Genomic DNA, 15,412 nt, shown 5'->3' on the forward strand with positions numbered 1-15,412 from the left:
AAAAAAAAAAAAAAAGGCTACAACACAGACTACGGACCAAATACAAATGTACATGGCATGACTTTTTATTAGAGCTGGGAAATAGAAACCTGAAAGGACAGAGACTATAATAGCATAAAATAGATTTGCTAATCTTTATATTTTAGTTAATAAAAATTAATTAATTATTGAAACCTACAAGTTATTACTACTAAGGGGTGGCCCACATTTAACGCACAGTTGTTTTGGCATGGGTGTAGGAAACAGAGAACCCGAACAGGACCTCCTCCTGCCGTTGATATTTTTTCTATTTTGGGAAAGTGTCCTGACCTTGCTCTTTAGACAAGGCCTTACCCCTCCTGGTGGAAACTCCTGGGAGGAGTGGATTATTGTTGTCATGGTTTTCTGTCCTCTTTGGGGAAAGTGTCCCTCAGCTGCTCCTACGCTTCTTTCTCCTGGCTGGGGCTTACCTGGGTCTGACCCCAGGTCCACTGGAAGAGCCTGAGCCAGAGGCAGCGTTCTCTTGCCCTCTGCTTTCTTGACTCTGTTGCTAGCACCCTGCTCCCCTCACAGCTCTTCACCATTCTTTGTCCTCTGTCCCTGGCTGTTTGTGCACAGTGTGTGACTGTTATCAGCAAAAATTTTCTTTCTGAATCGTAGGGACAAAATGGATTCTGGTGGAGTCATCACACATTTTATAAAGTCATACTTCTTATGGTTAATAGGGATTGTATTGAATTATTTCAAAAAGAAACCATGGACTTTTTATGTTTTATTTTTTATTGAGTTATAATTGATATGTCACACTATTAGTGTCCAGTATGCAGCATAGTGATTTGCTATTTGTGTATATTGCAAAGTAATCCAAGCTTGTTGCCATACTTAATTACAAAAGGTTTTTTTCCTGTTGAGAACTTTTAAGGTCCTTCTTAGCAACCTTCAAATATACATAATTTGTGGATTTATTACTATAGTCAACATGACTTAATTATTTTATAACTGGAGGCTTGGGCCTTTCGAACCCTTGACCTACTTTGCCCACCCCCACCGACTTATTACAGTGGACTGAAGGCTACTTGTCTCTCTAAAATCAAGCCAGTTCTGAGTAATCATTGTGTACCTACTAAGTGCGAAACCTGTAAATTAAAGAGACTTCTGTGCAAGCAGCCTAGAATCCCAAGGCTCTCCCCTGTTAATGTGCTGCATGCTGAGAGCTGCTTTAATCGCTTTTGGTCTGTCTTCAGGCCATGGAGATTTGTGGCCCAATCATAGATTCCTGTCCTGTTGTGAAACAGGAATAACATTTGTGACACTGGAACAAACTCACAATGAATGGCTGGTTCCACTGGCCAGCAGCGACATTTCACTTCTGCATTTAATTGCCTGCAAAAGCTGTTTATTGCCTTGTGCACTCCTCCACGGCAACATTATCTTTTAAATAAACATGTTGTACCAGGTTGACAAGGGAGAGGTGCATATCAAGTGAGCAGGAATAAATATGGGAGGACTTGGAGCCAAGCTGGGTTCTCCTGTCCCTACGGCAGGCGCCCTCAGACAGCTTCTCAGGAGCTTGGACCTGCAGACTGGCACCAGCCACCTCGAGTGTGCTGAGAAGGGCAACACTGGTCTGAAGTGCCCCGTGATGCGGTTGCCCATTTGTGATTAGGCATCTCACCCAAATGCACTCATTTGTTAAACATGTGTCAGAAGCCTAGTCTATGCCAGGGAATCTGTCACTGAATCAAAAATTGCAGGTAACGGGTCTTGGGAGGAAAGATGCTATTATCACCTGGGAAAAAATATGAGAAATATTGGGATCATGTCAGTAACCCTGAGTTTGAACCTGAGGATGGCCAGGGCAGACCAGATTCTGGTACCTGGGCCCTGGAGCACAGGAAAAGGCACCCAGATGGGCGTTCCTAGGGGCACAAAGCCAGACAATTACCAAAGGCTTCACCTTTGGCTACCTGAGAGGCCTGCCCTCTGATGTTCTCAGTTCCTCCATGAGGGGACTAAGTAGCTTGTTTTCATCCTAACTCCTCTTTGTTAGCGTGACTCAGTATCTGCAACCTATCAGTAAAAGAATAGTGAGAAGTAACTTCTGGAGCAAATGCTCTGTGGAAGCAACTACAGCCCCTCCACATCTGTGTCCTGGAAGTTCCACTGGTGGATCCAGATTGGCGTGGGTGTGAGGAGAAACCAAGGCTTAAACCTGGATCCCATTCTTGGAAGAGACACTTATAATTAAAACCCATTATTCTGAAATATTACTATAACAGGCAAAAGATAATGCAAAATCCACTTTCACTTTTGATAAGAAATAGGGGGAGCTTCAGATCAATTTCCATGCCTTCCGTATACCACCTAGCATCATCATCAGGGCCCCCAGAAGAATATTCATCTGCCCCCCTCAGATTCCTGGTTTCCAAGCTGAGGAAGTTGAAGCAAGTGATTTTACTATGGAACACAGTAAAATCCATTCATGGAGAGCCAGACCCCAAGCTTGGGTCTTGTGTTGACTCAGTGCTCTCTCTCTCCACACTCTGGCCATCTGCCGGCTGCCTGCATTCTCATCACGCATGCCATTCACAGGTTAAAGTGGCCCTGGCTTCCCATTTGAAAGCAGACTGGTGATTGGACACTATTAGAGACAAGACACTAACTGACTTTTTTCCTTTGGAAAGAGAGACTGACAGTGTTTGGAAGCAGATGCAGAGGAATTTATAAGAACATACTCAAATTTAAAACACTTAAAGCCATTTCTTTTTTCTAGAAAGGGGATTTTATGTAGAAATACAGTATTTGTCTTGGGTTTTCAGGGCTAATAATCTTAATTAGGTTGTTTCAAGAAGAATCAAAGACATATTCATTGATAGCTGAAAGGGTTATGAGTTCTATTATTGTGATGTGGTCTATTTTTCTGGCCATTTTTGTGAACCATTTAATTCCAGTTTTATTGTTTTGGGGGTATGTAGGTCAATCATATCATAGAACAATATTGATTAGTGACATCTCTTCCTCCAACCCCCCCTTCCCTCCCACTAATTCATGTTCTTGGTACATTATTCAGTTTAGACATAACAGTGGACCCTGGTATCACCTCGTTCCTTATTTCACTGGGAATGTGTCTAGCAGTTCACTGTCACTTATGCGGGGTCTAATCTGTGCTGTTTTACAGAAATACGAGAAAAACAAGGACAAGTGCATTTCTTAAAGACAAGTGAGTTTCTTTTTTTTTTTTTAAAGATTTATTTATTTATTCATACAGAACTGGGGTACAGGCCAGAGGCTCAGGGGCAGTGAGAGGCTTCACCAGAGACAGAGTGGGGAGCAGAACAGGCAGATCGACGAAGTACACTGCTGAGGGGAGCAGCGGGCGAGTCAGGAGAGGTCTGGCTCGCCATGTGGTCTCCTCCGGGGCAGGCGGCAGGCGGGAATGAACTCATGCGTAAGTGGCTTCAGATTCTCAGTGCTGTGCTTTAACCCGCTGCGCCACCAGGGAGGGCCCAAGTGAGTTTCTTAATGCCAAGCTAATCAATTAAAAAATTGTTTCTATAGAATATATCCTTCCAGCTTTTGTTTAATAAAATGAGCTTATCTGATGGCAGGATTTCATTTTTTTGGTAAATGCCCTTATCTTGAAATAAAAGAAGTCCGCAACGCTATCCTTGTTTTTCCTTTCCTTTCCTCCTACCTTTACCCTTCAAACCTTCAAAGGTTTTTGTGGGTATAGAATCCAGAGAGTCTGGACACTGTTGCTTCCGTCTTTGTGGTCTCTTGACAAGAACAAAGTTTTTTTTTTTCAGTCTTTAGTCTGCTTATTTTAGCCATTCTGCCGAATTAACTCTTTACAGGCAAAGTGTTTTGGTTTTTTTCCCCTTCCTTTTTCATGCCGTCCCGTTAATGCCCTCAAAAAAAACTTGTCCTTGTTTTTGTCATTACTAGTCTTAACAGTTGTACCCCAAGATGGTTCTGTTCCTTTGGTACAGTAGAAATCAGATTGGGCCTGGCTAGTCAAAAGGCCAGGCTGGAACACCTGTTTAAAGAAATGTGGAATTCCCGACAGACCACAGCAAGGTGAAAGCTGGAGAACAAGGCAGCACCTCGGCTCCCCACATTTGGGGCTTGCCTTGCCTCTGCTGTGGGGCTGTGGAGTCTTATCCAAGTTGATACTTTTTTTTCTTTTGAAATAGACTCTCTCCTTAGTTTCCTTAAGAAAAACAGTAAGTCCAGATCTGTTGGGCCTTTCCAGCATGTTCTTAGTCCTGCAGTGTAAGGTGGCTACTGTGGGCCGGAAGTTCTCTTGAGAAGCAGCGGTAAATCTTAGACAGAGCTCTGCAGCCCACACAAAAGTAGACCTGCCTTTCTGTTTCTTAACCTCAATCTTACTCACATGAACTTCCAAGGAGTCCCTAGTTGGTCTCCTCTCAGGGATTACAGCTGAGGATCCTGGCAGCCACTCTGCCAGGTTACTACACCTTTCCTTGAGAGGTGGCTGTTTTGTTTCACAGACTGTGGAAGTTGAGTGACTTGTGTTCTGTTGGTCCTGCAGCGGGGCTGTGAAGCCTTGAGATGTGTTATATATTTTCTTATAAGGCCTTATAAGCTATACTTGATATAAAGTGGATGGAGAGTCTATTTCTTGATAGGATTAACCAAATTTGATTTATTAAGCATATGGCTTTTAAGCATGGTTCGGTGTCTTCTGACACACACATGCTCTCTCTCTCTCTCTCTCTCTCTCTCTCTCTCTCTCGGTAGTTTGGAGTGAGAAGGGCCTTTCCATGCCACTAACCCACCATGGGCTGGTTGTACCTACCAGTAGCCACCCACCTGCATTCAGATCTTGCTACCAGTTGGGGTAAGGTGTGTGCTTGTATGTCCTAGAAGGTGGCCCCAGATGATCTCACCTTGCCTTCCAGGCAGTCTGTCATGCTCAGTGCTCGTAAGATACCCTTCACACTGCTGATTTATGCTAAAAGTATCCTAATGTTTCTGACAGCTCATGTGTGACATGAATATAATCCATATTTCTTAGCAGCTAATCCAAGTGGCTTATTTCCCGATAGTGCTGATAGGGCTATATCTCTTGGTGTCGCAGTAGCTGAGATTCTGATGGTAACATATTGTTTGTGGGTCACTAGTTTTGTCTAAAACAATAGGTTGGAACAGAGTAGCAAAGGTTAATTAAGTTTGTCCATCAAGATCTGAACAGATATGGATGTCTCTGACACTTTTGTCCAAAAATCAAAGTTCCCAAATGTGTGGTTATAAGCATCTTTTTCTTCTCATTTTCACACTGTTCTCTTCCCCCTCACCCCATTTTTAATTTGGTGTCGAAGCAGTAAAAAAAAAAAAAAAAAAAATGAGTTGTAAAAAGCGAAAGGCAGTTAGGTAGGTCTTATAGTAAGCAGATATTTTAACTTACAATGGGAAAGTTAAATTGGCTTAGTAACAAGAGGCCTCTGAGGCCAACTTGCTGTGCACCCTGCCTCTTCATTCCTTTGTGAGCAGCACCAGTTATTCGATGTCTGAGCAGTTTCTTCCTGTGTTAATACTTTTTTATGTTATGAGGACTCCATGAGCAAACAAAACAAGCTTCTGTAGTACCTCTCAATAAATGCTCATTTTCCCCTTGGAAATACCATTAATTTTGCCCTTACTAACCAGCATTTTCTCAGGAAACTTGTGCTGAGAATGTCGGCATTATGAGCCCTCCCCTTAATCTTAAAGAGAGGTGCTTTCTGGACTTCACATGTTAAAAAGTGAAGTGCCAGGCCCTTGTTCATTGGAGCAGTTTCCTCTTGGCTTCTACTTCAGCAGTGGTTGAGCTCTGCCTGGCCCTCCCCAAGTTCAGCTGGGAAGTCAGGGTTGGTATTTTAAATTTGTGATTCATACATATGTTAAATTTCTGAGTTGAGAGCTAGAAAATCCTGCAAAAAATGTGACTTAGAAAATGAGCAAGGTGTTGGGCTGCTTGCTCCCAGCTAGAGACTTTTGGAATCAAAAGACCCTTTCCTGTTTTTTCTGAAATGCATCAAAACCCTTCCAGATTCCAGGAAAAAGAACCATTAAAAAAAAATTTTTTTTTCTACTCTGTACCTGTTTTCAAAATATTTGCTTCTCTTTACTTGATATATACATCAAATTCTTCCACATTTAGACCAAAACCCACAGTACAAATCATTTTATATTGTAACCTAGTGTATGTACATATAAAAACAGTCATAAAGCAGCTCTTATCCATACTATGTGTCAAATGAATTCATGTGTTTCTGTTCTGTTTCTGTTCTATTTTTTTTTAATTCCATTTGTGTCCATCAAAAAAAAAAAGTTGAGTATAACTTGATGAATTATTTTGGGGTCATAATACTGCATTTTGGAAAATGCTAACCCTACCACTGGTACAGATGTGAAAACCATTAATTGAGCATCAAAATTGAAAAAAACTAATTTGGGTTCTTTTAAATGAGCAAATTTTCACATTTTATTTTATTATAGTAAGGACAGCACAATGAATATGTGTAATCCTGATCTTAAATGAATTTTCACCCCTTCACATTTATGTGGGAGCATGTGAGCCTTGTTCCCTGCCTCCACAGGGCCTGCTTTATATTCACACAGTAAATTTCGGTTCTGTATTTCCAAATAACTTGCTTATTGTTCCATGTGCATTGTAGAGCTTTTTTTTATGTTTTAAAAATCTGTGTTATTAACCCCAATCTGGAGTTTAGCTCCTTTGTTTTTATTCTTTTTGAAAAGTCCCACCCATAGTTTTGTTTTACTTTTGCACATTCCAGACTTTCTGAAGCTTTGGAATAACCTACAACTTAAATCAGTACTTAGGTGCTTCATATCTTAAATGATTTGTCCTCTCTGCCATAGTTGAGTACCTTCTTTCTCTAATGGTCTTTTTTCCCTCTCCTGTCTCTTTTTTTACAGGAAGAGCACCCCTTCCATGTTTGGACAAATAGTCCTTATGTTCTCTAACATCTCCAATATGCTCACCTTCAAGCTCAGCACTCTTCTGAGTTTGAGACAGTGAAGTCTGGGCTTTGCAGGAACCCCTTACTGGAACTCATGTCCTCCCCTTTCTCTTCCTCCTGCTGGAGGGGTGAACAGAGGGTTATCCACAATTGAGCACCTAAGAGAAAGCCGGGTATATCCCATGGAGGAAGCTAATAAAGTTAGGAGGGTGAAAATGGACCTTTAGAGGGACAGGGAGGGGAGGACAGACAGATGAATTCTCGTGAAAGGGAATCTACATGAATGTCATGACTCAGCATTTGGTCTGTTGGTGTTTCAGTATCAGTTAAAGTCAGGGTGGTAGTCATTTCATGATATACGTAGGTCAAATCATTATGCTGTACGCCCTTCGCTTTTCTAGTACTCTGTCAATTCTATCTCAGTGAAACTGTGGCTGGTGGTAGGGGCTGTAAGCCTCAAGTCACTGTCAAGAGAACCTTCACACTATTCATTTAAACGTCAGAGTTTTCAATTAGGCCTTTCGTCTCCTGAGGACCATGTTCTGTCTTTATCAACTTGTATTCTGTGTGCCTGAGCCATGTTTAGTAGACAACTAGATATTAATTTGGCCTTCCTGGTTCTCTTTCAGCCATTACCTGCATGGAGTGTTCAACTCAGGGTCAAACCAAACTGTTTTTCATTGAAGCTTTAACACACAGCCAGTGAATAGACAGTAAGGAGTTTTTAAAGGAACTGGGATCTTACATTTTTAGATTGTGCCAGGATTTTATTGTTACTATTAAAAAAAGGTATATAAAAAGGAAACCTATGGTTCAGATATATTGTGTTGCATATTTGTGGCAATTTAATAAAATAAAACCTTACGTTTCGCCTGGGGTTAATAGTATCAGCATGCTCATTCTCTGCCAGACCAGTTCTCATCTGTAGGTCAGCTTGCGGTTCAGAGATTTAGGTAGGTAATAAGATTATAAAACATGCCTCTTGCTTGCCAGCTACCACATGCTAATAATAATAGTAGTCATAGTTTACTGGTGTTTTGGTGTACTTGGTTATAGTTGAATTTAAAGGAATAAAAAATAAAATCTTGAGAAGAAACAAGGGTGTGTTGCAAACCTTTATACTTTCAGTATAATTTGACTTCCTCTAATTAGGTAAGCAACTACCATTCTGTTGCTGTTTTAGTTGGCAGTGAGGGGCTGAGCTTAGGAAGTGCATTTCGTTTGTTTAATTTTCTCCACCTTGCCACTATTGAAATGTTGGGTGGGTTAATTCTGTGCTGGGGGCACTAGGATGCTGTGCTGTGCACAGTCTTTAGCAACATCCAGGGTCTTTGCCACTAGATGCCAGTAGTAAGTCCTTCTTTCTCCAGGATGGCAATCAAAAATGACTTCAGATTTTGCCAAGTGTCCCCTGGGGAGCATGTTACCTCTCCTCCCCTTTTAAGGACCGCTGGCTTAAGTTTAGTAGGTTCCAAAAAGGGTTTATTATTTATCCATTTTGTCTAAGCCAAAGGAGCAAGAGGTGATCTAGAATTTTAAATTGCATTCTGCCACACTTTTTCTTTCTGGATGAATCACAATTCAATTTTAATTTGAAGTTGGAGAGTTTTACACAGCAGTTAGAAATAAGTAGACATTTTTTTTTTTTTTTTTATGCTCAAGTTACCACATAGGTGGTTGCTTGTGATTACTGGAGTTGCATGCAACTGAAGTGATTGATGGTCTCAGTAAGTTCACATTAATCTCAGAGGCAGTCTGACCCTTTGTATCTTTTTCTTTTGTTGGAAATCTTTTATAGTTCACTGATCCTCAGGGATTCATTGGGGGAAACTGAGTTCAAATAACTTAATGTCTGTTTCCAAATAATTCTTGTTACCTAATACTTTCTAAAAACATAAGAGGAAGATCAAGGGTAAAAATAAGCACGCATAGGTTTTGAAATTGTGTTTATTTTCTGATAAGCTTTAGTTAAAAAAAAAAACCCTACCATTTCATATGAATCTCTTTTCAAATAATGTGCTCAGGGATCTGCCAGAGTGCTTTACCTTTTTATACTTTTTAGTTAATACTGGGGATGTTGGGATTTAATAATTTTCATGGATGTGGGAAATGTATTGACAATTCTCGAGCACTGGTTCTCAGTCGTGGGAACTCATTGGAATTGCTTTGAAATAGCTTAGGCCCCAGACCATATCCCAAACCAGTAAAACCAGATGTTCTAGGGGTGGTGCCCAGACAACACTGCCGAATTCCCTTTCTCCCCTTCTTTGATGGGAGTGAACGTTGAGAACCAGTAGACATTTTGTAAATACAGTTTTATTGGAACACAGCCATAGCCATTTGTTTACCAGTTGGCTAGAGACCTCATGACATGCAAAATGTAAAATATTGTACTGTTTGGTCATTTACCAGAAAAGGATTGCTGATCCCTACACTAGACTCACAGTTTGAGTGTTTTTCAAGTATATTAAAAAAAATAATTTGTAGCAATTTCATAGTAAAAGGGGAAAAAATCTGGCATCTTGCAGAATATGCAGGTTCGAATCCTTTGTTTTCTTATATGTGTGAAAAAATACATTCTCAGTGAACTAACTTGAAGATGTCAAATTGGAAGGAGATACGACACACTATTACAGGAGCTCCTTGGTTTTTGAAAGTTTGCGTTACTGTCACTGCTTTCACAAAAGACCTATGTTAACTTCTCTAAGAATTACTACTTCTGCATTACTGCCTGTATAGAGAGGATTCCACGCTTAGGAGAAAGGAGAAAAGCAAGAATAGCAGAGGCGAGTTTTGTAGCAGCTCTTCTAGACGCTCCTTCCCCAGAGCTGCTCCCCAGCGACCTGGGTAGTTACCGTACCTCTCCTGCTGTGACTGTATGTGACAGTGATTTTTGTAAAATGTTTTATATGCTGTTTGGTAGGTTATTTCGGGGTGTCTGAGAAAGATTAAATTTTCCCCCCTGTAAATGAGTTGTAGTTTCTCTTTGTCTTTAGTAAAGATGTCATAGAAATTCTACTTCCAAATTGCGGAGAAATCTGTATTTATACCATAGCATTTTCTCCTTAAAAGTTGCTACTTGTGGTTTAGTGTTCATTACTTTACATTGTCTAATTGACTTGGGGAAGTCTGTAAAGGCAGAAATGGTTCTTTAAACAGAAAGTTTGAGGTTATTACCATGGCAGTAGACCCCTGAAAAAAACCTTTTAGCTCTGAGAAATCTTACATACACATAAAGAGAAAAATAATGAAAAACTAAACATGCTATTCATATTATTTCCACCCTCCCTCAGTACAGGTGGAACTAGGTAGATAAATGATTGGGAGTTTCGTGGAAGATCCCTTCTGGGCTTGGGCGCTCTGCTAAAGACACTTAAGCCTGCACAATCAGCTGTCTCCTGGAGCTTGTCAGACTCTGAGACCCCCACCCAGACTTACTGAGTCAGAATCTACATTCTAACAGGGCCCCCAGACATTTACATAAACATTAACAGGGCGCTGGAAAGCACCATTTAATGGATAACTGTGTCTATGCAGTTAACTCACCATTGATCGCACTTAAATGGTTTTATGACTCCCTGAGGCTCTCCTGATCAGTATTCTCAGTTGGGGGCAACCAGTTTTTCCCCTTTGGCTATTTCCAAGCATAGCTTGCCTGTCCACTTATTTAGTTAAGATTTATATGATGTTAGAAAATGAAAATTAGGTGACTGAACTAAAAGAGATACCAATTCATATGCTTTAGAAAAACTAGAATAGACAAGGAGAACTTGCCAGATAAACATGATGAGAAATGGGTTATCTTTGATTCTCAAAAACAAACAAACTCTGTCCATCAAGGCATATATTTGCAGCAGGGAACAGTTGAGTTGGTCAAAAATGAGTTTCTTGAGCTTTTCAAATTAACACACATGTGCTGGGCCTTCCTCACAAGTAATGCCATTAATATCCAAGTACACATAAACCTGTATTATATGGGAAATTGTCCAAAATTTAAATGTTTCTAGAAAATACTGGGGAAGCCCAGTAATAATTTCACCTTGCCAGACCTTATTAAGTGATTATTATTTTCTGTATCTGTATCTAACTCAGCAATCTAAAGATTCGAACTGAAAAACTGGATCTCAAAATTATTCCTTTAATTCTTAAACAGAATTAGTTAATCCTGAACATGTATTAGACAGCTTCTTTTATAATGTTAGTATCCTATAAATGTAATTTTAAAAGTAGTAGAAGTAATAGGAGCCTGGCTGTTCTTGTTGTAAAGATTTGATGTTGCATTTATTTATTTTTTAAAAATTTATGTATTTATTTATTCATACATACATACATATAAACAAACAAACAAGCAAACTAACGAACTGTGGTAGCTGCCAGAGGTGCTGGGAAGTGAAAAGATTCACCAGAGACAGAGTAGGGAACAGAGACAGAGTAGGGAACAGAACAGGCATATTAACCAAAATACACTGCTGAGGGGACACAGCAGGCAGGTCAAGAGAGGTCGCCACGCCATGTGGGTCACCTCCCTGGCTGGGAATCAGACCCTTGTTTGCAGGAGCTGTGGCTAGGCTTCGTAGTGCAGCACTTTAACCCATGTAGCCATGTAATACTCAGTGTCTGCGCCCGGGACACACAGTTGTAGATGTTCACGGAAGTGCTCCCAAAATGTTGGGAAAGTGGAAGTGGGGCCCCTTTGAAGCCTTCAGCTCACACCTCCTTAGCTTTGAATAAGAGGTCATGAAAGTTGCTCCACACCAGAGGAATGCAATGCCCGCTGAGCCCAGGGGTTAGCTAGTGGACGGACAGTGTGTGCCCCCTTCCACCTTCCAAGTCTTCACTCCTGTTAGCAGAATCCAAATCACCCTAGAGTCCTAAAGAAATGGAGATCCCAGCCTTCCATTTTTGCTCTAGGAGAACACAAAAGGGGATGGGAACAGACAAGGTCCAGCACAGCATCAGGCTAATGACAGCAGCTTATTGCTCTTATACAGTCTGCGGTTGTTGCATTACAGGGCTGGAGGAGGCACCCCAGGATTCCCAAACCTGCCTGCTCTAAACAGTTTCCATGGCACAAAGACTGCATTTCCAGTGTGTAGATTTTCAGAGGAAAGGAACTTTAATTCATCAATATGTAATAAAGAGAGAAGGGAAAGAATAAATTAAGTAGTTTCCATGTGAAACACCCATTTATCCCTGTGTAGATAAATGCCCAGCCAAAACAGAGTTGGACCAAAGTAGGGACACTGAGACCCAAAATCTTGCCACAAGTCTAAGACACCTGGTGGGGACCCTTAAGGAGGACCCTTAAGGAATGGACAGAAAGAGCCACACCAGTCTGGGCTGAAAGGAGCAAAATGAAAATACAAGGCTTCCCTTGTCAGCCGCCTCACAGTCTCTCACCCACACCTCTGTCTCTTTCAAGTGACTCCTTCCATGTCCCTCAAGTCCCTGTACAGGCAGAGAAGCATACCTTGTGCTTGCTCCACTCAGTGTGCCTCTTCCAGGTTTCCTTCTTGATTTCCCTTCTTCCTCCAAGTCATCCCTAGCTTCTCCCAGCCCAGCTCCACCCTTCCTTAGGGTGGGGCAGGAAACCTGAGGACCACCCTGTTGCAATGGGTGTTTTTTGTTTTTTTTTTAAGATTCTTTTTTTATACGTACAAGAGCTGGGGTGTAGGCCAGAGGTGGGGGAGTAAGTGGGTGGTGTTCGTGAAAGGATTCATCAGAGACAGTGGGGAGCAGAACAGGCAGATGGACTAAAATACACTGCTGAGGGAGCAGTGGGTGAGATGGGAGAGGTCTGCTGTGCTATATGGGTCAGCTCCCTGGCCAGAGATGGAACTCGAATTGCAGTGGCTGTGGATAGCTTCCTAGTGCTGAGACTTAACCCCTTGCACCACCATGGAGCCCCTACACTTGTTTTAATATTCTCTTTTTATGGGCATTGTAAGGCAAATAAGGTGAGATTCTAGTTCTGTATGTGAAGATGGTAGTAAGTTGCTACTGATTAACACTCAAGGCAGGGGTTACTGGGGATGGCATTGTCTCCTAATCAGGACTCTCCCTTCTTTACTGCCCAGTTCTTGTATTGCTTGTTAATCAAGCATCATGAGCAGAGGGAATTTTAGGAGTGCTTTTAGAGGGAACCCTAAATTAGAAAAGGAACCCTTAGGCTTTGTTACAGGGAAGCAAATCTGTTCCAGGACAGGGAGAGGGTCACCCCTGGAGCCCCAAAAACCTGCCTGCTGTAAGTGGGTTCTGCCTTCCGCTGCAACAAGACAAAACATATAAAACTTTAATGAAGAGGGACTTTAATACAGTAAATATACAATACGGAACACAAAGAATATAACTTCTAAATCAAACACCTGAAGTTACCCATCCCCTCATGGGCAAAAGTCAACCCAAAAGGGATTGGCCCAAAGCAAGGCCTGAAAGCCTGCCACAAGACTAAAGCACCTTCTGGCCGGGACCCATGGAAAAGGGTCAGAAATGGCCAGACAAATATGGGAGGAAAAGAGCAAAATCAAAATCAAATAGAAACACTGCCATAGTCACCTCCCTAAAGGTATCTCATCCACAGATGATGCCTTAACCAGTCCAGGGTCAGGAAACAAACATGGCTTCTTCCTCACAGGTTTGCTGCTCCATGTGGCTTCCTCAGGTCTCCTCTTTATTCTCCATCCAGCTTCATTCTCTTCTCTCTCCTTTTCTCTCCTTTTTCTCTGCTCAGCTCCACCCTCCTGGGTGGGGCAGGGAACCTGGAACTTCTCTTTTTCCTAGGGACCACCCTGTTACAGCTTCACAGTTCAAGTGTTTCAGGGGTCCATGCACTGGGGGGTATATTTGTGGTAGGGGGTGCTTCCAACCTTCAGACCATTACCTTAGTTTCAGAAATCCAGCAATTCTTGTAATCACTGTAAAATGCTGCTGTGATTACTCATTCTTTCTTCCTTTTTTTCAAGCAGATGAAAAACTCAGAGAACCGGCATGCAGTGAGTTCGCAGTACAGAATGCATTCTTACTACCCGCCGCCCTCCTACCTGGGCCAGAGCGTGTCCCAGATCTTCACTTTTGAGGACGGGCCCTCCTACGCAGAAGCCAAAGCTAGTGGTAGGTGTTTGTTACACAGATTGGGGTTCTGGCAAGGAGGGTGGGTACTCAACGCTGGCCTCTGGCGCTCTAACCAGTAAGGACCTGTTGGGAAGTCTGTGGCTGTGATGCTTATATGAGTATCCTTTAAAGTTGTTGGTTATGTAATGATTTTGCTTTGCTAGATTCTTAATACCATGCTTGTCATTTGTGCATTTCTAAAGTGATGAGAATAAGAGTAGAGACTCCCATCAAAAGCTGAAAACATATTTTCTGGAGAATCAACATGAAACAGGCACTTGCAGAGTGGTTCAAGCCCTGAATTTTTTGTGAACTGAATTTCTATGTATTGAGCACTCTTTTTCTAAAACTTCCATTTAGAATTGCAGGTGTATCCATCTTTCGGGGGAGGACATAAAATAACATAATAAAACATTTTTTAATACAGTAGACCTCAGAGTTTATGCAGTAGCAATGCAAATAACTCTAACGTAATGGCTATAAAATGAAAAATGACGGTTTAATGAACCAAAGCACTTTGAAATACACAATTCCTCAACTTCAATTTTAACCTTCTCTCCAACATTTACACTGCCTTGATAGGCAGGTCCTTTATGGCTGCTGTGTTTCCAGGGCTTTTTTACAAAAACTTGAGCATCATCATTTGAACTAAGAAAGTGAGAAGCAGGTATAATCGAGGTCATAACTAGAAATCGGGGTGACAGTGAGTTTGACTTGGTAAAGAAAACAGCTACTGTTGCAAATAAGTTTCTTTTTTAAGTAACTTGACTATAGAAAACAGGTGAGGCAGGTACTTATGAGAATGAGAATCAGGCCTGTGCTTTGATTTCCAAATTTAGAAGAATGAAGTCTGAAAAACTGAGTAAGTTTTATGCTTTAATTAACATTCTAAAATAAAATAATTCCATTAATAAGGAATGTAGTTCTGTGGACCATTCCATTTGTGCTATAGACAGACTGAGATATGCCATTGTTGATTGCAATTTGACTTTAATTAATAACCACTTTTGGCAGGGACAGATAAGCAAACTGCAATTTAAATATTCATGCCATGTAATATTCAATATATGACCCTTCTTTCACACTACCTTTGATTCTATGTGTGGATCTGGATTGTAAGCTCTTACATACCTTTTTACCTGCTTTTGTCCTTTCTATATTGTTTGAGTGAATGAAAGAAAAAAACGAATAAGGTATTATTTTTAAGTGAGCTTGCTCTATAAAGACACATAAGCTGGAGGGAGGAATCCTAACTCATTGTCAGTGCACAATCTAAAGGTGAAAGCAGTTAAGGAAAAGTCTGCTTATACAGAAAATTAGGACTCAAACTTACTTTC

General features: G+C 41.2%; 1 protein-coding gene across 1 annotated transcript in view; it reads left to right on the top strand.

The window, feature by feature from the left end:
- Positions 1-15,412, top strand: part of DMRT1 (doublesex and mab-3 related transcription factor 1) — a 92,549-nt gene that overhangs the window by 38,420 nt on the left and 38,717 nt on the right. The window contains exon 4 of the mRNA XM_004677623.1: positions 13,931-14,075. Coding sequence (XP_004677680.1) covers positions 13,931-14,075 — 145 coding nt within the window. The remainder of the gene's footprint in view (positions 1-13,930; positions 14,076-15,412) is intronic.

The sequence above is a fragment of the Condylura cristata genome, unplaced genomic scaffold (genome assembly GCF_000260355.1).
Source record: "Condylura cristata isolate star-nosed mole 26May11 unplaced genomic scaffold, ConCri1.0 scaffold00006, whole genome shotgun sequence".
NCBI lineage: Eukaryota > Metazoa > Chordata > Mammalia > Eulipotyphla > Talpidae > Condylura > Condylura cristata.